The 22,535-nt window shown below is 47.4% G+C and overlaps 1 protein-coding gene across 3 annotated transcripts in view; it reads left to right on the forward strand.

The window, feature by feature from the left end:
• gabrg1 (gamma-aminobutyric acid type A receptor subunit gamma1) overlaps positions 1-22,535 on the forward strand; it is a 175,727-nt gene that overhangs the window by 60,763 nt on the left and 92,429 nt on the right. For all 3 annotated transcript variants that reach the window (XM_038791289.1, XM_038791290.1, XM_038791291.1), the window contains exon 2: positions 22,010-22,158. In XM_038791289.1, the coding sequence (XP_038647217.1) occupies positions 22,010-22,158 (149 nt within the window). The remainder of the gene's footprint in view (positions 1-22,009; positions 22,159-22,535) is intronic.

Below are 22,535 nucleotides of genomic sequence, written 5' to 3' on the forward strand. Positions count from 1 at the left end.
AGTAAGTGAACCAGATAGATTTTATGGTTAGCATTACAGAGACTAGCTTTTAATTAAAGATTATTTAATTAATTGAATTCCACCAGAACCATCCCCACATACCATCTTGCTATATATTTTCAGCGTTAAATTGGAGGAGTTAAACATTAAATAGATAGATTTAAAGAGATGTAAAATAAAGTTCCTTACATTTTGAGGAACAACAGATTGGAGCTGTAGAATTTAAACACATAAGTACTGGTAAAAAGTCAACACAAGAGTAGAATTTGGCTCTCATGTTATCAATACTAGATGCCTATAGTGTCTTTAAATCATTTTAAAATCCTTCAACTCATTGTGAGAAACACCATGGACAAATACTGTAAATCTAAAATGATGTTATATAAAAACCATTAATCCATTATTAACAATGTGTAGGCTCGATATAAAGTCATGAACATGTTATTCATTTATTTGCTCCAATTGCAGAGGGAGGAGACAAGTCCTAGGTTTTTAAGTTTGGATATGACCTTGGCTGGGATTATGGTGTTGGAAATGAAGCTGTAGTCAATGAAATGGAGTCTGACATAGGGGTCTTTGTTGTGGAGATTCTCCAGGGATGGGTGTAGGGCGAGGGAGATAGCGTCTGCTGTGGACCGATTGTGGCGGTATGCAACTTACAGTGGATCACGGCAGTCTGGAAGTATGGAGCTGATATGTCTCATGACCAACCTTTCGAAGCACTTCATAATGATCGTTGTCAAGGCCACCGGATGGTAGTCGTTGAGGCACATTGCCTGGTTGGTTTTACTTTGGCACCGATATGATAGTGGTCTTCTTGAAGAAGGTAGAAACTTCAGAACGGAGTAGGGAGAGGTTGAAGATGTCTGCGAGCACACCCACCAATTGTCCGCACAGGATCTGAATGCATGACCAGGGACTCCATCAGGGCCCATTGCTTTTGACGGGTTGAATTTCAAGAAAGCCGATCTGACATCTGAGGCTGTGATGGTAGTTATGGGTGCGTCCGTGGCTGTTGGTGCAGTTGACAATGGTTTGTTGGCTTCCTGCTCAAAACAAGCATACATGCACTGAGGTCATTGGGGAGGGGTGCTCTGTTGTCAGAGACTCTACTTGGCTTTGCTTTGTAGCTAGTTATATTGCTTAAGTCTTGCCACAACTGACGAGTCTGTGTTGTTAGTCTGTGACTCCAGCCTAGTCTGGTATTGTCTCTTGGCATCCCTGATTGCTTTGCGGAGGTTGTACCTGAATTTCTTGTATAGGCCATGGTAACATACGGTTCGGCATTCATACGGTTCTGGGTTTTCCTTCATTATTCAATCAAGAGTTGGGGACAAAGCTGCAAGATTGGCTTGCGAGGCTCCTGCCCTACCTGGCTTTTCCTCCTCCTCACCCCCACTGAGATGGCCAGTGACCATTTGTGTGCTGTGTATAAATGCTGACAAGAAGGCAGTGCCTCACTGCCACATTTTCATCGTTGGGCGGGATTCTCCGACCCCCCCGCCGGGTCAGAGAATCGCCGGGGGACGGCGTGAATCCCGCCTCTGCCGTCCTCCCAATTCTCCGGACCCCAAAAATCACCCGGGCGTGAATTGCGCCTCGGAGAATGGCGGGGACCGGCACGACTCAATGGGTCCCGGAGCTGCCCGAATTCTCCAGCCCGCGATGGGCTGAAGTCCCGCCCGTTCCTTGCCAGTCCCGGCGGCGTAAATTGGAGTAAGTCCTTACCGCTGGGGCCTGGCGGTACGGGTGGCCTCCGGGGTTCTTGGGGGTGCGCAGGGGGATCTGGCCCCAGGGGGTGCCCCCACGGTGGCCTGGCCCGCGATCGGGGCACACCGATCAGCAGGCGGGCCTGTGCCATGGGGGCACTCTATCCTCCACACCGGAGGCTGTACCGGTCTGACATTCCCGGTGCGGAAAAGAAGCCCTCTGCGTATGCGCGGGGATGACGCCAGCACACGATCGCGCTTCCGCGCATGCACCAACTCGCGCTGGCCGGCGGAGTCCCTTCGGTGCCGGTTGGCGTGGCACCACGTCCCTTCCCCGCCGGCCGGCGGAGGGCAAACCACTGCGGGGCGGGCCTAGCCCCTGAAGGTGCGGTGGATTCAACATCTTTGGGGCGGCCTGACGCCGGAATGATTCACGTCACTCCATCCCGCCGGAGTTGCCCGTCCCGCCGATTACGGAAGAATCCCGCCCCTTAACCCCACCACCTTTACCAACATGAGAAAGCTGGTGGTAAGCACTCAAAGCCTGCCAGTAACCAAATCTTCCTTCAGGAAAATTGGATAAAGACTCAGTAGGTGAGGCTAATTTGTGATGAGAGCCACATTTCAGGCCATTGGCTTTTCATCAGGAAAATTGTTTGGATTGTTTGGGTTTGTACGATCACTATCGCAAGTAAAAGGAGAAGAATTTGACCCATGATGTTTTTTAAATAGGGAGATTTTGAACATTCTTCGCACGGCCACTTAACATAAATGGTGTGGGTACAGGCTCAAGATGGAAGGTGGGGTTTAGAGTTCTGTTCCCTCATTTTAACCTGCCTGAATTATAGTTTAGGATTCCCCCCATTGGTGCCTTCATTTCAATGGCAAAATCATGCCTCCTGGTGCCATCAGGACACGTACAATTTGTTAACTGCAGGTCTCATTAAGCCTGCACAGTTTCAACCCGCCAACACATGGCAATAGCTTGAGTCCTAGCTGCTCCAGGCTCCTATCCCAGCCACAAATTTTCCTGACTGCATCTCATTCCTTACTAAACTTTCTAGAACCAGCTCAGTGAGTTCCAGTGGTGGCCTCACGTTCCCACGTGTTTATCTATTGCCCACTGGCAATGTTATTCTTCTCAGTGGCTTCGGTTTGGAGTTAGTACTGGAGGATGGTGATGAGGTCCAGACACTCCTAGGGAAGGTGCACAGATTACTGTCCACTTTGGCCAATACCGCCCAGAATTTCTATTAATGATCAGTATATCACAAAATGGCAGATAGGGATCCAAGGTGCATGCTAGATGCCATCACTAAATAAACAACATCATATATACTTGCTCAATGAGTTGTGACTATGAGGGCATTATCATCAGAGAATCATAGAATCCCAATGGTGCAGAAGGAGATCATTCGGCCGATCGATTCTACATCAACACTCTGAAAGAGCACACACCCCCACCCTACCCTTGTAAGCCCACAATCCACCGAACCTTCGGACACTAAAGAGCAACTTAGCATGGCTAATCCACCTAACCTGCACACCTTTGGAGTGTGGGAGGAAACCGGAGCACCCGCAGACACGGGGAGAAAGTGCAGATACACAAGGTCGGAATTGAACCCGGGTCACTGGCGCTGTGAGACAGCAGTGTTAACCACTGTGCCACCGTGCCGCCCAAAGACCTATCATGAAACTGCAGTTCAAACAATCTAAGACTTATGGATTGCTGTTACATGAGTGTAATAATCATATTTTCAACATATGTCATTACGACACGGAATGAAGAATAATGCATATCTATTAGGGTTCCTGATGTTGTTTGCTTGCTTTGAGCTACTTGTAACTAGAATTCTGCTCATTTACTCTTTGGGGCACTAGTTTTGTTCGAATGCTGAGGTTGGACCATCTCTCCTTCCTTCTCCTGTTCATCTTCTGAAGGCAAGGTAGAATTTTCACCCTACCTCCTGGATGCATGGATTTCCCCTTCCATTGGCTGAATTTTGCAGAGCACAGCAGATGCAAGTGGTCTTTGACACTTTCTCAGGGACAGAGGCGGATATACAATGAAGCACACAGTGCTGCAGCATGGGTCCTGGACAACGTGGGCCCATACTGAGAGGTGGCTGTGCGTGCCCCCCAAAATATACATCTGCGTCTGCTGCAAAACCTTCAACAAGATGAGATGAAGGTGCTGCCAATGGCCGCAAAGGGAGCAGGGGACTCCCAACCTCCAGGTTTAGGAGGGCGGACGGGCAACCAACCAAAAGAGACAGAGATCGCCAAGCCAGATCGCCGGCAGCCAGCAGGAGCACATGTGGTCATTGGGGGTCAAGGCCCGAGGCCCGACCATCTGAGTGAGAGCCGGGAGGTGAGTAGGACAGCAGTCGGGAGGTGCAAAGATGGTCAGGCAACTGCCGGCATCGTGTCTCGGGGGAATCGGGGAGCAGCGGCCAGTGAGATAAGGCGACCCGAGCAGAGACCACCCAGGCACACCTGAGAGTGAGAGGGCTGGGCATCAACTGGACTGTAGAGTGAGGGCAAGGGGGAGCAGAGGCCAGACCTGATAGCCAGCAGTAACAGCCAGGCAGTCAGCCGGGAGCACACATGGTCATTGAGGCTCGGGGCTAGAGCACCCAAGCAAGAGCTGACAAAATGAGTAGTCAGGTGGTGTGAAGTAGGCCAGGCAAGTGCTGGCATCGTGTCTCGGGGAATCGGAGATCAGCAGTAAGAGGGAGCGGGAATGACTCGACCAGAGCCGGAGACCAGCCAGTGAGAGGCAGTAACCAGACTGGGCAGCGATAGCAGGATTTTGGGTTTCTCCAACTTGCATTATGGGAGCTGAGGGTGTGCGGGGTCAGGAGAGCATTGATATCATTCAGGGTGGAGCTTGAAAACATTCGGAGGGGACCACCATGTCACCAGGGGGAGGGGTTTGAAGTGTGGGCCCCTGCAATGATGGCGAGCGGGGGAGGGGGGGCAAAAGTGTAAGTCCGCCTCTGCTCAGGGATGTTCCATGTGACTTTAAAGGATGTCTCCAGACATGAGAACAGTTGTTTCAACATCCTGACAGAATTTTCCGTAAAGATTTGGATGAAAGCTCGCTATATTTTCTTTCGCCTCTGCGTTAAGATGCCAGTCGGATGAATAACTGATTCCACAAGATCCATCAACAACCCTTTCTTCTGCTCATTCAAAGAGCTGCATCACTATCAACTATTGCAGAATGGGAGCTTGAGAGTTCCATCAATTATTTGTTATGGGTGATCTTCGACTACCTGCATGTTGATTAATTTAAATACATATTGATTCACACAAGCTGTAGTGTTGTTTGATACCCTGCACCCTTGGGAATCCAGTCGCCTTGGAGAAATACTGGGCCCTGCAGTGTTTAATTGTGGTCTGTTTGTGTGAGTCTGATAATTGATCCATGCTTAATTTGCTTAATTTGTTAAGCCTGGTTGTGGACTCAGAGCAAAGTAAACAGACATGACAGAAGCTTTGAGAAGCTGAGCAGGATAGATGTGTGCAGACATTTTGTGATTCCAGAGATTCTAAGACTCTTGTAAACAAAACCTGTTGCACATTTAAAAACCAGTGTTATTTCTGCAATGCTGTGAGATAGATACACAAAATATACAACAAGCCGTCCTTTCAATGTGGAAAATGACTAATAAGTTGACTGGTAAATAAGGTGGCAGTGATCAGCTTGATGCATCAGTAAATAGACAGCTGATTAATGTCATAAATGTTGCCAGTGGCGACTTGAGATGATTTGGTAGCTTAAAAGTTGAATGTCATTATTGTTTTAACTGCAACAGGCAGAGCTGGATCCCAGTTAGAGATTCTTGTAGGGAACACATTTGGGTGATGCATTCCGGCTGAATTGTTGATCATGAATTCTGATAACTGCTGGAGTGATTACTGTGGTGCTTGTGTTATGCTGCTTCGGTTTACACAGGCTGCTACTTGATGCCGTCTTAACTAAAAGATGCTCCAGACTCTGAAATTAGTTCAACGTGTTTATTGAACTATTAACACAGTTCTCAAATGTGTTCGACTCTCTGCCAGTCTAACTGCAGTAACTCAGTCTAACTGTACCAGCTTGCTTGAAGCCATGTGCTGGGGTGTGATGCTGCTGATCAACCCTGTTTAACTCTCTTGACGTCTGTCTGTGGAAAGAGGCAGGGTGTGAGTGCCTCGTCCCTTTTATAGTGTTTATGTCATGCCCACTTGTGGTGATGCCACCTCTCTGAGTGTCCTGACTGCCCATTGGTTGTGTCCTATTCTGAGTGTTCATTGGTTGCATGTTTGCATATCATGACAGTGCTATCCGGAGGATACACGTACCAAAGGAATACTGAATAGGGAGAAAACAGCAGCAAATAAGGGAGTTTGAGTGGAAGAGTGGGGGGGGGGGGGGGGGGGGGGGGATTAAAGTACTGAGAAACAATATTCAGTTTGGAGTCATCAGCATTCAGAATGAAAAACCCACTACGATGGCAACCTAGCTTTAAGTGCAAGGCCATGAAATTCTATGGTCCATTTTCTGCTCTCCTGTTGTAACTTCTACAGAAGACTAGTAGAACCCAGGAAGAAATGGTGGAAGCTGTGGAAAATAACTTCTGCTTCACGACTGAATTCAGGCAGGAGCTTAGGAGAACTCCCCCGGAGTTTGAAGGTTCAAAACAATTTGCAGTTCTCCCAGTGCCTGCTGAAAAGACTGCAAAACTGCAGTGAATGTAGTCTGTGCCCAAAGCACAGTTGATAGGATAACATTTCTCACGTGTACTGAGCTGAATGCGATACACATGCTGTTGCTTCAACATTTTAAAATGATTTTTCTCCGCCAAATAGGAAATCCAGAGCCAAGTGGGCTGGATCCCAAAATCCCAATTCAGCAGACTAAACACAGTGCTGGCAAAGGCCCCTCCTGAAATGCACCAGTGCGGAAATGTTTTAGAATTTTGCTTTTAGGAGATAATCTGGCAATTATTAAAAGGAAGCAACAGATGACTGGAAGCATCACCATATTTGCATACTAATCACTTTCATTAAAAGGTAATGTGGATGTTGTTGGCCAAAGGACATTACTGGATATAATTGACAAAAAAGCAAGTGTAAAGCTGACAGTTACTGATTATTGCTTTAGGAAGCACGTAAGATATATTTGTAACATAATACAATATATATATTTGCAACAACTGTTAACTTCCACACAGCCCACATAGTAACTGTGACACACCTCAACATGTTCCAATGTCTGGAGATAACATGGCCTGTAAACTTCTGGTTTCTTTTCATTTCTTTTTATACATTTTATACATGAGGTGATCCAGATACTGGGCAGCCAGCAGCCCACACTGCACTTAAAATCAGCATCAGCTTGGACAAGCATGGTGTGAGAAGTGCTTCTTGTGTATGCTTTCCCTGCGATAAAACTCAGCAAGTGTTTCTCGATGTTAGTACATTGCACGTGTCTGGACTCACCTGGAGCGTTGTGCAATTCTGAGTGCTGATATGCTGAAGACAGTGAGCGGTTTTGTGCTCCATGGAACTAAAGTCACTCCTCTGGATGACACATCAGAAATCCCAGTAACCTGTTAGACTGCAGCAGGCTTTGTAAGAAGTCTTGCAACACCAGGTTAAAGTCCAACAGGATTGTTTCAAATCACTAGCTTTCGGAGCATTGCTCCTTCCTCAGGTGAATGAAGAGGTAGGTTCCAGAAACATATATATAGACAAAGTCAAAGACGCAAGACGATACTTTGAATGCAAGTATTTGCAGGTAATTAAGTCTTTACAGATCCAGAGATAGGGGTAACCCCAGGTTAAAGAGGTGTGAATTGTCTCAAGCCAGGACAGTTGGTAGGATGTCACAAGCCCAGGCCAGATGGTGGGGGATGAATGTAATGCGACATGAATCCAAGTCCAGGTTGAAGCCGTACTCATGTGTGTGGAACTTGGCTATCAGTTTCTGCTTGGCGATTTTGCGTTGTCCTGCGTCCTGAAGGCCGCCTTGGAGAACGCTTACCCGGAGATCAGAGGCTGAATGCCCTTGACTGCTGAAATGTTTCCCGACTGGAAGGGAACATTCCTGCCTGGTGATTGTCACGTGATGTCCGTTCATCCGTTGTCGCAGCATCTGTATGGTCTCCCCAATGTACCACGCTTCGGGACATCCTTTCCTGCAGCTTATGAGGTAGACAACGTTGGCCGAGTCGCACGTGTCCGCACATCGCACGAAAATCACCAGACAGGAATGTTCCCTTCTAGTCAGTGAGTACTTCAGCAGTCAAAGGCATTCAGCCTCTGATCTCCGGGTAAGCGTTCTCCAAGGCGGCTTTCAGGACGCGTGACAACGCAGAATCGCTGAGCAGAAACATACCTCTTCATTGACCTGAGGAAGGAGCAGTGCTCCGAAAGCTAGTGTTTGAAACAAACCTGTTGGACTTTAACCTGGTGTTGTAAGTCTTCTTACTGTGCTCACCCCAGTCCAACACCGGCATTTCCACAACAGGTTCTTTGACAACAGGCTCCCAGATAGACGGGATAATGCACCAATATATTTCTGTGTATATGTGTGGTAAACCACTGTATTGCATTGTGTTGAGAAATGGACCGAATGGTTGACCAGTACAGGCTGCGGGCCATGTTCCCGTACTTAGACAATGTCACCATCTGCGGCCATGACCAGCAGGACTATGACGAGAACCTCCGGCACTTCCTACACACCACCAAACTCCTGAACCTCACCTCTAATAGAGAAAAATGCATCTACCGCACAACCCGCCTAGCCATCCTCGGCTACGTTGTGGAACACGGAGTCCTAGGGCCCATCCCCGACCACATGCGTCCCCTCCTGGAACCTCCCCCTCCCCCATCGGCCAGATAGAGCACACCTGGTAAAGGCCTCTCGCCCCTTTGAGCACCTCAGCATCGAATTCAAAGGGCCCCTCCCCTCCACTGACCGTAACGTGTACTTCCTCAACATTGTTGACGAGTACTCAGGATTCCCCTTCACCATCCCGTGCCCTGACATGCCCTCTGCCTCCATCATCAAGGCCCTGCAGTCTTTTCACCCTGTTCAGGATTCCCACCTACATCCATAGTGATCGGGGATCCTCCTTCATGAGCGACGAGTTGTGTCAGTTCCTCCTCAGCAAGGGCATCGCCTCCAGCAGGACGACCAGCTATAACCCCTGGGGAAACGGACTGGTGGAGAGGGAGAATGCGACAGTCTAGAGGGCCGTCCTCCTGACCCTATGGCCAAGAGGTCTCCCAGTCTTCCGCTAGCAGGAGGTCCTCTCTGGCACGTTCCATCCCATCCGGTCGCTTCTGTGTACAACCACCAACACGACTCCTCATGAGCGTATGTTTGCCTTCCCCAGGAAATCCACCTCCGGGGTCTCGCTCCCATCCTGGCTGGCAGTCCCAGGGCCCGTCCTCCTCCAGAAGCATGCGAGGAGCCATAAATCCAACCCCCTCGTCGACAGGGTCCTGCTCCTCCATGCAAATCCACACAATGCCTACGTGGCACATCAGGACGGGTGACAGGATACAGTTTCCCTTTGAGATTTGGCACCTGCAGGTTCCCCAGCGATCATCACCACCACCCCCGACCCTACACTGTCTTCCCCCACTTCCGCCCACCTACCACACGAACTAGCACCTGCAGGCCCACCGGCGACCATCACCATCACCTCCGCCCATACACCCCCCCCCCCCCCCCCCTTCACCGACTCAACAACTGGGTGAAGAAGAGGACAACAAGCACCCGGACGCGTAGGTCTCGACACCGGTGCCCACACCACAGCCAGGACTGAGGCGATCACGGCGGAAGGTTAAGGCCCCGACAGACTTGACCTTTAAGACCACTTCACCCCTGCTGGACTCTTTTTTTAAACAGGGAGTGAATGTGGTAAACCACTGTATTGCATTGTGTTGTGTTGTGCTGTTACATACCTGGGCTTGTCCCGGATGGCTCTGCCCGTGGCTCCTACCCTCGGGCTCATGTATAAAGGTGGCAAGTCTCTGCCTCCGGATCCAGTTCGGGACCAGAGGCCAGGAGGCTTGCTGTTTAGTGTATTAAAGCTTCAGTTACGTTCATCGCTCGTCGTGTGTTTATTGATGGCATAGCAATTTGTCTATCAGCCTTTTTGCACATGCTACCCCACTGACGTCCTTCATTGAATTCTATGCAGAAGCTATCCACAGCCTTGCCCTCTCAGAGTTGGCACTTGTGCTACCATTTACCCTGAATTTGCTGCAGCACCATGAACCACATGCAAACCTCACCTGGAAGCCACCCTCTAAAGCTTATGCACTGTCACTGTCATCTGAGCTTGTGACTGTGTCAGATTGAGTCACAGCATATCTTCTCAAAAATCTATTTCTAGACTTTCAACCTTCTGCGCCACTTTCTAGCCATGCATCAGTTCCTGAGTAGTTGAAAGCATTGAGACACAATCGACATTAATGACTTGGATGAAGGGACTGAGTACAATGTAGCCAAATTTGCTAATGATACAGAGAGAAGGAGGAAAGCAAGTTGTGAGTAGGTCATAAAAAGAGGAATCTTCTGCCCTCCACTCTGGCCGGTTCAATGGCAGTGCGGGTGCAGAGGAGGGGGGGGGCGCATTTCAAGTGAAAGGGTGGTAATTTGGGGAATGCTCCCTCCTTCAACCTTATGAAGCTAGTGGTGGAGCGGGCCATGGATGATCTTTCAGTTTCACTGCAAATTGAGGCCTTATGTGGGTAATTAATGTCCACTTAAGGGCCTCATCTTGTGGTCACTGGGATTAACCCATTGGTGGGTGAGTGGGTCACCATGCAGGGAACAGGACAAGCAGACCATGTTTGTTTGTGTGGTCGTTGCTGACAATGTGAGGCCCCTAATTATGCCAAATGTACGCACTTCAGGCTGTCAATAGGATCACAGTCTGCCAAACATTTTCAGTTATGTTGTTGGCACAGAAAATGTAGCGCAAGCGCTCCCTGTACTGATTCTAAGATTCAACTGCAGGGTCATAAACGTCCAATTAACCCAAGGCATACTGAAGCTCTCAACACAATACATTAGTCCCAGGAGAAGCAAAGCCATGGAAGGATAGCATAGACAGCAGAGTAGCACGTTGACAGTTCCACTTTATCTTCGTCATCAATTTAATAAAGACAAAGGGGTCCGGTTGAAACTCACCGGGTTCTCTCTTTCTCTGTCGGTCGGTTCCTATCTGGCCAACTTTATATACAAGATGGTATCAGCCCTGTAGTTATTGGGGGAGCTCATACTCCTTTAGCCTCATAACAAAGAACAAAGAAAAGTACAGCACAGGAACAGACCCTTCGGCCCTCCAAGCCTGTGCTGACCATGCTGCCCGTCTAAATCAAAATCTTCCTCACTTCCTGGGTCCGTATCCATCTATTCCCATCCTATTTATGTATTTGTCAAGATGCCCCTTAAATGTCACTATCGTCCCTGCTTCAACTACCCCCTCCGGCAGCGATTTCCAGGCACCCCCTACCCTCTGTGTAAACAACCTGCCTCGTACATCTCCTCTAAACCTTGCCTCTCGCACCTTAAACCTATGCCCCCTAGTAATTGACCCGTCTACCCTGGGGAAAAGCCTCTGGCTATCCACTCTGTCTATGCCCCTCATAATTTTGTAGACCTCTATCAGGTCGCCCCTCAACCTCTGTCATTCCAGTGAGAACAAACCGAGGTTATTCAACCGCTCCTCATAGCTAATGCCCTCCATACCAGGCAACATCCTGGTAAATCTCTTCTGCACCCTCTCTAAAGCCTCCACATCTTTCCGATAGTGTGGCAACCAGAATTGAACACTATACTCCAAGTGTGGCCTAACTGAAGTTCTATACAGCTGCAACATGACTTGCCAATTCTTATACTCAATGCCTTGGCCAATGAAGGCAAGCATGCCGTATGCCTTCTTGACTACCTTCTCCACCTGTGTTGCCCCTTTCAGTGACCTGTGGACCTGTACACCTAGATCTCTCTGACTTTCAATACTCGCATGGGGAAAACCATCAACTCGGCCCCGTGTCTTCCGTGCAGGTTATTACAGAAACCCCATGCCATGAACCCTTTCCCACTATCACTCACCTGTACATGGGTCCCTCCTCGATCTGAGGCTTCAGGTTGGTCCAATACTGGCAGAAGCCACTGCCTTTCAGGTGGTGCAGCTGAGCACAGAAGGGCTGCTCGCCTTTGATTGGCAGGCAGCTTCCTGGGTGGGTGTTCCCTCGGTTCATTGCTCTACTGCCATTAACCTGTTAAATGTTTAAGTGACGCAAGATGTATTGGGCCGCCTGGAAAAGAGACAATACGGGTGTCCCACCAGCTATCAAACCAATGGCTGAGACCCCTGTTGCATCCACAAGATTCCACCTAAAGAGTCAGCAAATGGATATAGATAGGTCAAGTGAGTGGGAAGAATTGACAGCTGGGGTATCATTTGAGAAAACGTAAGGTTATCCCCTTTTGACAGAAAATTATTTAAATGGAGAGAAACAGTAAAATCCTGCAGTTCAGAGGGGCCCCATGTCCTTGCACATGAATCAGTTAATGCAAGCAGAGCAAATAATTAAGAAGGAAAATAGAATATTGGCTTTCATTGTCAGGGGAATGATGTATAAAAGTAGAGAAGTCCTGCTACACCCATTCAGTGAGACCACACTTCAGGTACTATATACACCTTTGGCCTCCCTACTAAGTAGGGATATACTTGAAGTTCAGAAAAGGTTCACTAGGTTAATTCTTAGAATGAACGTGTTCTCTTCTGAGGAAAGGTTGAGCATGTTGGGCCAAACCTCATTGATGTTTAAAAGGATGAGAGGTGATCTGATTGAAAAATTTAAGATTCTGAGAGCTTGCCAGGATGGATCCTTGTTGGGGAAGCTTGAGGTGGGATTTTCCAGCCCTTTCTGCCGGTGGGGCCTTCGAGTCCTGCTGAAGTCGGCCCCCGCCACAGGTTCCCAGGGCATGGCGTGGGCGAGCAACGCAAATTGTCATTGACTTCAGCGGGATCCGAAGATCCTGCCAATGGCCATTGCCGATGCTTGGGAGAGGGGAGGAGCGGGGGAGGGGGGGCAGGGGTAAGACTGCAAAACTCTGGGCGAGAACTACATGATACAGTTTCAAAATATTGGATCTCCCAATTAAGACAGAGATGAAGAGGAATTTCTGGGAGGATCCTCGATCTGTAGCATTCTCTACCCCAGAGACCAGTGGAGGTTGGTTCATTGAATATATTCAAGGCTGAGTGGGCCGGTTTTTGATTGACAAGGGAGTCTAAGGTTACTGGAGGCAGGCTGGAAAGTGAAGTTAAAGCCACATGAGGATTAACCCTGATGTTATTGAATAGCAGAGCAGACTCGATGGGAGAAACGGCCTACTCTTACTTCTATTTCTTATATTCTTATGGTTAGACCGTTTGCAACTTGTGCACCATAACTGATTTGTTGGATGAAAATTAAGCGGTATGTGAGAAGGTGGAGTATGCAGCAAAATAAAGTCATCCTCAATCATTTGAGAGATGTCACTGACCAATGCCTCTGTGGTGATCACTCTGATTATTTCCAGCACCAACTCCTCTAAGGGGTTAAGCACATTCAAGCATGTCTAAGTGATGCCACACAGTTGCTATTGCTACCTATTGTGTGCCACCTGGTCCTCCCAGAAAGAGGAAAAAGCATTGTATTTGAGTGTTGTGCCTGCCACAGTATGGCAGTTGGCAATGTATGCAAATTGTGAGAGATGAGTGTGAGGCTTGCTGCCTTGCTAAATATGTGAGTGTGAGCTGAGTCTATGAATGTGGGATATGAGTCACAGTTGGCAGAAATTGTTGGCAGGCAAGTGAAGGGGTTATGCCGACTGAAACAATGTGTGAGTCACATGCTGCAGTTAGTAGGATGTGGTATATGAAGATCCATTACTGATTTTAACCACTTTTTTAGACATAGAACATACAGTGCAAAAGGAGGCCATTCGGCCCATCGAGTCTGCACCAACCCACTTAAGACCTCACTTCCACGCTATCCCTGTAACCCAATAACCCCTCCAAACCTTTTTGGTCACTAAGGGCAATTTATGTTTATATTACATTTATGTATAAGGTAGCACAGTGGTTAGCGCAGTTGCTTCACAACTCCACGGTCCCAAGTTCGATTCCCAGCTTGGGTCACTGTCTGTGCGGAGTCTGCACGTTTCCCCGTGTCTGCGTGGGTTTCCTCCGGATGCTCCGGTTTCCTCCCACAGTCCAAAGATGTGCGGGTTAGGTGGATTGGCCATGCTAAATTGCCCTTAGTGTCCAAAAAGGTTAGGTGGAGTTACTGGGCTACGGGGATAGGGTGGAGGTGTGAGCTTGGTAGGGTGCTCTTTCCAAGGGCTGGTGCAGACTCGATGGACTGAATGGCCTCCTTCTGCACTGTAAATGATATGATATGATGATATGATATGATATGAAATGCAAATAGAACTTGAGGAGCAGCCCAGACCCCTCAAAAAGTGGAACAACGGTCCTGTATTTATAGTATCTTGTAAACATAGAATTTACAGTGCAGAAGGTGGCCATTCGGCTCATTAAGTCTGCACCGTCCCATGGAAAGAGCACCCTGATTAAGCCCATGCCTCCTTCCTATCCTCGTAACCCCGAACCCTTTTGGACACAAAGAGGTAATTTAACATGGCCAATCCACCTAATCTGCACATCTTTGAACTGTGGGAGGAAACCGGAGCACCCGGAGGAAACCCACGCAGACACGGGGAGAAAGTGCAAACTCCACACCCAAGGTCATGACCTGAGGCTGGAATTGATCCCGAGTCCCTGGAGCTGTGAGGCAGCAGTGCGAACCACTGTGCGACCGTGCTGCCCCTACCTTTTAATAAAATAAATGATCTGTAAAATCAACTAATAAAAGGGTGTGACAGCGGCTGGTGGGGCATTGTAACAAAAATCAAACGCCAAAAAGAAATTTAGCTAATTAAAATAAAATATAATTACTGGCTGACAATGTACTCTGGCTCGCACAGTCCCCACCAGTCGCGGAAGGACTTATCGTGTGGCAGTTAAACCGCTTCCTCTCACTCCAGGGGTAATCAGCCATGAACACAGCCACGGACAGGAGCAGGTGGCTGGACTGGATGATCCCCTCAAACACCCACTGCCTGGACTTGTTAACACCACCCTAGCCAGGTCCAAGAGCAGGCTTAGAAGGAGATCCTCCTCATTCCCTTTTGCACTGGGATCCTCCACACTCCCCTCTGTACCAGGTGACCAGAGCTCAGAAGCATGGGGCTGAAGTACAAATAGAACTTGAGCAGTATCCTCCTCAAAAAGTGCAAGGGGAGGGCTCTAATCATAGCCTTTTAAAACTAAAACAATATTAATAATTCAAAATAATGAGAAGAATAGCACTGCAACAGAAAAAAAAAAAAAATTCAAAAGGAAACTTGCAAAATCTAATCAAAATATAAGTCCTGGTTTCTATTTATATGCTCTTATGAAGAAAATAAGCAAGAAAAACAAATTAATCCAACAAAATAATTGGGACGGGGGTGTTGGTGGGAGTGGGGTGACAGTTCCTGGTGGGGCATGGTTACGAAAACAAAACATCAAAGAAAAGTTATAAAATCAAATCAAAATGGTGTTTCCATGTGTGATGATGCACCCACTGTGCCCACGTGTAGTGAAAGATCTCTAGTGTCCTATAGGAGACTTTTCTTCATACTCTTTTAATAGAATGAATAATCATAAATAAACAATTAAACAAAAAGGGTAACAGCTCCTGTTGACTAAAACAAAAGATTAAAGGAAAATTAACTAACTAAATGAAATGTTTATTCCTGAGTGTGATGATGCACCACACCCCTGCAGTGCCTGTTGGTTGCGGAAGGCTTAAATCGTACTGGTGGACGTCCCTATTTATATTCTTTTAAATAGAACTAATGATCAATGAAACAAACAAATTAAAGAGGGATGACAGCTGCTGGTGGGGGACTGTAACAAAACAAAATCAAAACTTTAAAGGAAACTTAACTAACTGAACCAAAATGTAATTTCCGGGGTTCAAAAAGCACAAAAAGATCAATAAATTAAACCAAAAATGAGAGGGGTTAGTCCCTGTGGTGATATGCATCACTGTAAATACACAAGGGGTTAATGTAAATACACGTAGACTAGAGGGCGCATCAGAGACATGACACACAGACAGTCAACCAATAGGTCAGGAAGATAGGACACGACCAATGGGCATTCACAACACACACAGGTAGCACTACCACAGGGGGATTACACCAACCCATATAAAAGGACACAGCACACATGATCTTCCTCTTTCCAGTGGAGACTCTCAGTGTGTACACAGGGTTGATTTGAAACACATCACACCCACCACGTGGATTGTAGCAGACTGGTTCGTCAGTCTGAGTAGCTATAGCAGGATTAACAGGAGAGTCGAATCCAAGTAGGAGATTCGTGAACAGTTTAATAAACGTGTTAAAGCTATCTCCAAGTCTGAACCTTCCTTTGTCAGAGAGCACATCAAGGAAGCAGCATATGCTACGTCAAGAGCATAACAAAACAGTCCCTAGTGGGATATTGTAATTAAAATAAAACATTAAAGGAAATGTAACTATTAAATTAAGATATCACTCCCGATAGGTGATGATGCACTCCAGTCCTTACCGGTGGCGGAAGAACACCGCGTGCTCCCTCTCCAGGGGAACCCGACCATGAATGTAGCCATGGAAGAGGGCCAGAAGGTCAGGTCAGACAATCCCCCCGACCACCCGCTACCTAGACCTGTTGTGGCCACCTTGGTCGGGCACAGAAGCTAAGCCTATGAGAAGGTCTCCTCCTTCCCAACCCCTCCAGCACCTGGTGACCAAAGATCAGGAGCATGGGACCGAAGTGCAACCAGAGGTTGAGGAGCAGCCCCTTCAAATAACTGAAAAGGGGCTGCAACTTCACAAAATCGATGTAAATCTGGAACACGGATACCCCTTGTCTGCTGAAAACACATGCAGCCTAGGAGTCCGTGAACTGCCTTCACCTACAATTGTATGGCACTTCCGCATGTAACACCCTTCACGCCAAGTCCCCAACAGGAAAAGGGAAGACTCCCATGTGAACAGTTCTCCATTGGGAATCTCCCACACTTCTAGATGGTAGAACAGAACACCACAGTGTCATGATGTTAGAGTAAGGCTAGGACGTGGGGGTTGTGCAACAGCAGGCCATGTGGTGCTCTTTGTGGTTCTTGTTATCAGGATGGATGTAGTAGTGATCACAAAACCACAGAAGCGAAGTTCATTAACAAAGCTAACATTTATTTACACTACTTATTAAAGCTCGACCACTTACGCCTAAAGTGAACAATAATCATGTCATCTATACTCAACTAACACTAATCTCTACACTCAATCTGTAACTGGGGCTGTTTAGCACACTGGGCTAAAACGCTGGCTTTGAATGCAGACCAAGGCAGGCCAGCAGCACGGTTCGATTCCCGTAACAGCCTCCCCAAACAGGTGCCGGAATGTGGCGACTAGGGGCTTTTCACATTAACTTCATTGAAGCCTACTCATGACAATAAGTGATTTTCATTTCATAACTGTTATCTGATCTCTCTCACTGCTCCTAAGCTCTCCTCTCCAGCCTTCTCCCAGAAGTCTGTGAGTCAGCTCTACCCTAATTTGCATCTAGCTCCATCTAGTGGTTAATTATGATATGACATTAACCCTTTGTGTTCTTAACATTTCCCATAATATCACTGGCCAAACAGGAAACCTGTCCACACTGAATGCAAAGGCACAGAGGGGATCTTCACAAGATAGCTCAAATTGTGGGGTTGCGAGGGCAGCATGGTGGCACAGTGGTTAGCACTGCTGCCTCATGGCGTCGTGGTTCCAGGCTGGATTCCGGCTCTGGGTCACTGTCCGTGTGGAGTTTGCACATTCTCCCCGTGTCTGCATGGGTTTCACCCCCACAACCCAAATATGTGCAGGCTAGGTGGATTGGCCACACTAAATTGCCCCTTAATTGGAAAAAACCCCGAATTGGACATTCTAAATTTATTTTAAAAAAGATTGTGCTCTGGGTTTGCCAGCCAGGGAATACATCCTTTTATTTTCTACTCTCTGCTATAGTCAAACCTGATGTTAATGCTGGACAGGTCCAATCCCAGAGTGAAATTTCGCTTGAGTGTGAGTAGGGAATCAAAGGATACAGGACCAGGCAGGAAATTGGAGATGAATGTGAGGGTGCGTCATGAACTTGATGAGAAGTGGACCAGATTTGAAGAGCAATATGGCTGAGTCACCCCCTATTTTCTATGTTATTATCTTCTCCCAGCACAGCCACTTTGCCAGTGTCCTTGCTGTTGAACCCATGCGAAGATGGTGCCTTCTGCAGCGAGGCTTTACAGACCTGCTTGAGATCATCCATCGTGGTCACCTCCGGTTCACTGAAAGTCAGCAGCCTTCCACCAGCCAGGCTGTAGTCAACGGGGTGGGCAGTGTTGAAAAACTGGCATGCTGGCTAGTAGCACAAATTGTCAGCCTTGCCTGCCCGCCTCTGTAATCACAACCATCTGGGGGACAGAATCCTGCACATGGTGCGGGACTGTTGGTGAATGGGAAATTTGGGTTGTGCTATTAATATTGTATTCAGATGAGTTGTTCCATTCAGCCCAAAAGATACTATTTAGGTTGTCATCTTCATCTTCCCTCCCTCCTTGTCCTTCTTATACCACTGCTGAGCATTCTTCATGATGATGGTGGCAGGGGCTGTTTCTAAATGATGGTGAGATTGTGCAGCATGCAGCATACCATCATGGATTGATGCCGGCTCCTCTGGCTCCTCCAGGGTGGTTTAGGCAGCGGAAACATTTTTTTGGCATGTCAATCATCTACTGTATAGTATTTTGAGTGACAGCATGGCTTTCATTGTATAAACAAGCTGTTGTGCGCATCAATCGCATGCTGAAGTTGCCAATTGTCAGCGGATAACCCTTGTCTCTCAGTAGCCACTCTTTCATTTTCCATGGTGGCTCATATGCAGCTAGCATAGAAGACTGGTGCAAAATAAAAGCATCATCACTGTGACAGCTATCAGGTTTCTCTGTGTGTGGTTGCACAGCAACTGGCAGTTGAGGCTGTGAAATCCCTGTAATTTTTTATGTAGGGCAGAGATGATATGTAGTTCATCGTGATATGCGTGCAGTCTGTGGCATGTTGCACCAACAGAAGCCAAAAATCGTCTTTGGTGGCATGGTGGGCAGCATGGTGTGTGGCATGGTGGCACAGCGATTAGCACTGCTACCTCACAGCATCAAGGACACAAGATCAATTCCGGTCTTGAGTGACAGACTGTGTGGAGTTTGCAAGTTCTCCCCATGTCTCTATGGTCTCCTCTGGATGCACTGATTTCCTCACACAATCCAAAAATGTGCAGGTTAGATGGATTGGTCATGCTAAATTGCCCCTTAGTGTCCAAAAAGTTTAGGTGGGGTTACAGAGATAGGGCAGGAGATCGGGCCTAGGTCGGGTGCTCTTCCAGATGGTCAGTGCCAACTTAATGGGCCGAATGGCCTCCTTCTGCACTGCACGGATTCTATTAAAAATTTTTCGAAAACTGTGTCCTCACTCCCCTTTCTTCTGTTTAGCAAGGGAGAATGGGATGTACTTAGCTGTCAATGAAAAGTGTGCTCAGTTAACTCCCCTTAAGGACCAGTGCTCAGCAAACAGTAAAATGCTGCAGATATCTTCGGTTTCAACCGGAAAGGAGCCAGGTGCATAAAAGTTCATCATCAAGATGGTGATGGGCACTTAATCTTCGCTCTGTTCTGAAGGTTTTTTTTCCTTGCTTCTCTTGTCCTATCCTTCTCGGTGGTAGTGGTCATAGATTTGGAAGGTGCTTCCATAGAAACTGGAGGAATTGCTGCAGTGTATCTTGCAGATGATGCACACTACTACTACTACGGTGGTGGAGGTAGTCAATGTTTAAGTTGATGCATGGGGTGCTGATCAAATGGTTGCTTTTTCTTGAATTGTGTCAAGTTTCATGGGTGTTTGAGTCAACGAATCTAGAAAGTGGAGAGTATGCCATCACACTCTGACAAAGAAGGCATCTTGTAGATGGTACACACTGCTGCCACTGTGCACCGGTATTGGAGGGAGTGAATGTTGATATGCTTGTTGGGATGCCAATCAAGTGGGCTTCTTTGTCTTGGATAATTTTGAGCTTCTTGAGTGTTTTGGGGACTGTACTCATTCAGGCAAGTGGAATGCATTTAATTACATCTTTGACTCGTACCTTTTAGACCAGTCTTTATGGAGTCAGGAAGCAGAAATCCCAGCACCTGACCTGCTCTTGTGGCCACAATATATATATGCTTGGTCCAGTTCCGTTTCTGGTTAATGACAACCTCGAGGATATTAATAGTGGGGAATTCATCGATGGTAATGCCATTAAAAGTCAATAAAAGATGCTTGGATTCTCTCTTGTTGGAGTTTATTGCCTGCCACATATGTGGCACAAATTTGCCACTTATCAGCCCAAGCCTGAATATTGTCTGGATCTCACTGAATATGGGCACGGACTGTTTCAATACCTGAGGAGCTGTGAATGATACTAAACAATATGCAATCATCAGTGAACACATCCATTTATGACCTTATTATGAAGGGAAGGGCAGGATGTTACCAAGGATCAGGGATCTCAGTCATATGGAGAGATTGGGGTTGCTAGAATTGTTCTCCTCACAGCGGACAAGATGAGTGGAGGCGTTTTAGAAGTGTTAAAAATTTGGGGGATTTTGATAGAGGGTGAAGGAAGTAACTGTTTCCTCTCTGAAATAACCCTCAGGAAACTCACGGGGATGACGAGTTTGATCTTCCTGTGGGGCACATGAAATTTGGGAGCGATTCTCCAAGCCCCGCGCCGGACTGGAGAATCGTTGCAACCGCGCCACTCCGCCCCGACGCGCGATTCTCCGAGGTGCGGAGAAGCGGCGCCATTTGCGCTGTTACGTTTGGTGTGGTGCCGGTTGCGGGCCGCTGTCCACTGCGGGGCTGCCGATTCTCCGGTCAGGATGGGCCGAGCGGCCGCACGGAAAAAGCAGAGTCCCGCCGGCGCCGTTTACCCCTGGTCGCTGCCAGCGGGAACTCTGCGTGTAGGGTCAGGGGCGGCCTGTGGGGGGAGAGGGGGGGCTCCGTCCCGGGGGGGGCTTCCGATGGGGTCTGGCCCGCGATCTGGGCCCACTGATGAGCGGGCCGCCCTCTCCCCACTGGGCCTACTTTGTTGCATGGCCGGCCCCTGAACCCCCACGCCATGTTGCGTCGGTGCTGGCACGCTGAAGAAGTCCCCACGCATGCGTGGGTTGGTGCGGCTCAACTGCGCATGCGCGGGTTGGCGCGGCGCCCATTTGGTGCCGGGAAGGGAAGCTGGAGCGGAGTGAACCACTCCAGCGCTGTGGGGGCCAGAATCGGTAGTCTCCACGCCCGTTTCGCGCCATCGTGAAACGCAAATCACCTCCTCGGGTCTGCTCAAACTTTTATACTCAGTAGATTTAAGATAATTGGCAAAGGAACTAGAGAATAAAAATCTAAGAATTACTTTTCAATGCTGTGAATTGTTATGATCTGAAATTCAATGCGTGGTAGGTTGAATAACAACTTTTGAAAGGAATTGAATAAAGACTTGAAAAGGAAATAAATTGTTGGGTTATGGGGAAGAACAAGAATGAGACTATTGCCTTGCTCTTTCAATAAATCAGCACAGGCATAATAAGCCACATGTCCTCTTCCTATGCTGTTTCATTCCTGGATTCTGTGATTAGAAAGGATTTATATGAGTTCAAGATCTTTAACAAATTCGGCAGTTCACACTGAGCCAATATAGATATTGAAATGTAGAGGCCTGAGCATCACAATATGGAGACAATGCTGCTTAACACTGCTGCCTCACGGCACCAAGGACCCGGGTGTGATTCTGGCCGTGGGTCACTGTCCGTGTGGAGTTTGCACATTTTTCCCACATCTGTGTGGGTCTTCTAACCCCCATAACCAAAAGATGTGCAGGGCAGGTAGATTGGCCACTCTAAATTGCCGCTTAATTGGAAAAAAATAATTGGGTACACTAAATTGAAAAACTAGACAATGGCAAGAAGATTGTTGCATCATCTATTTTGCTCTAAATTGATTCATAATTGCCATTTCTTTTTGCACTTATCTTCTGTCTCTTATGCTTATTTATATTGCACACTTTTTACGTGTCCAGTGCAAACAAAGTAGATGATGAAGATTATGAAGACACAGTACTGAACAGAACATGGGTCCTGGCTCCAAGAGTTCATGAAAGTGATGTGACAAACATCCTGAATGACCTACTCAAAGGATATGACAACAAACTTAGACCAGATATTGGAGGTAAGCAGTTTCTTCATTGATTGTACTTTCCACAGTGAGATAAAAGAAATCTAACACTGTTTGTATCCTATTTGTGAGTTTATTGGATTAATAATGACTTTCTAAATATTAAATTATTATTTTATTCATTCCAGTAACAGCCTAGCTTACTTTTAAATGGATGGGAGATGTAGTGAGATGTAGGGTAGCACAAAAATGAATGCAAAATATTGCAGTTGCTGGAAATCTGTAATAAAGCTATCAATGCTGGAAATAATCTGCAGGTCAGGCAGCATCTTTGCAGAGGGAAGTAGAGTTAACGTTACTCGTTGATGAACTTGTGGCAGAAGTGGAAAAAGTTGGAGATCTAGCATCTCCAAAGATGCTGCCAGACATGT

Source organism: Scyliorhinus canicula, chromosome 3, assembly GCF_902713615.1.
Source record: "Scyliorhinus canicula chromosome 3, sScyCan1.1, whole genome shotgun sequence".
Classification (NCBI taxonomy): Eukaryota; Metazoa; Chordata; class Chondrichthyes; order Carcharhiniformes; family Scyliorhinidae; genus Scyliorhinus; species Scyliorhinus canicula.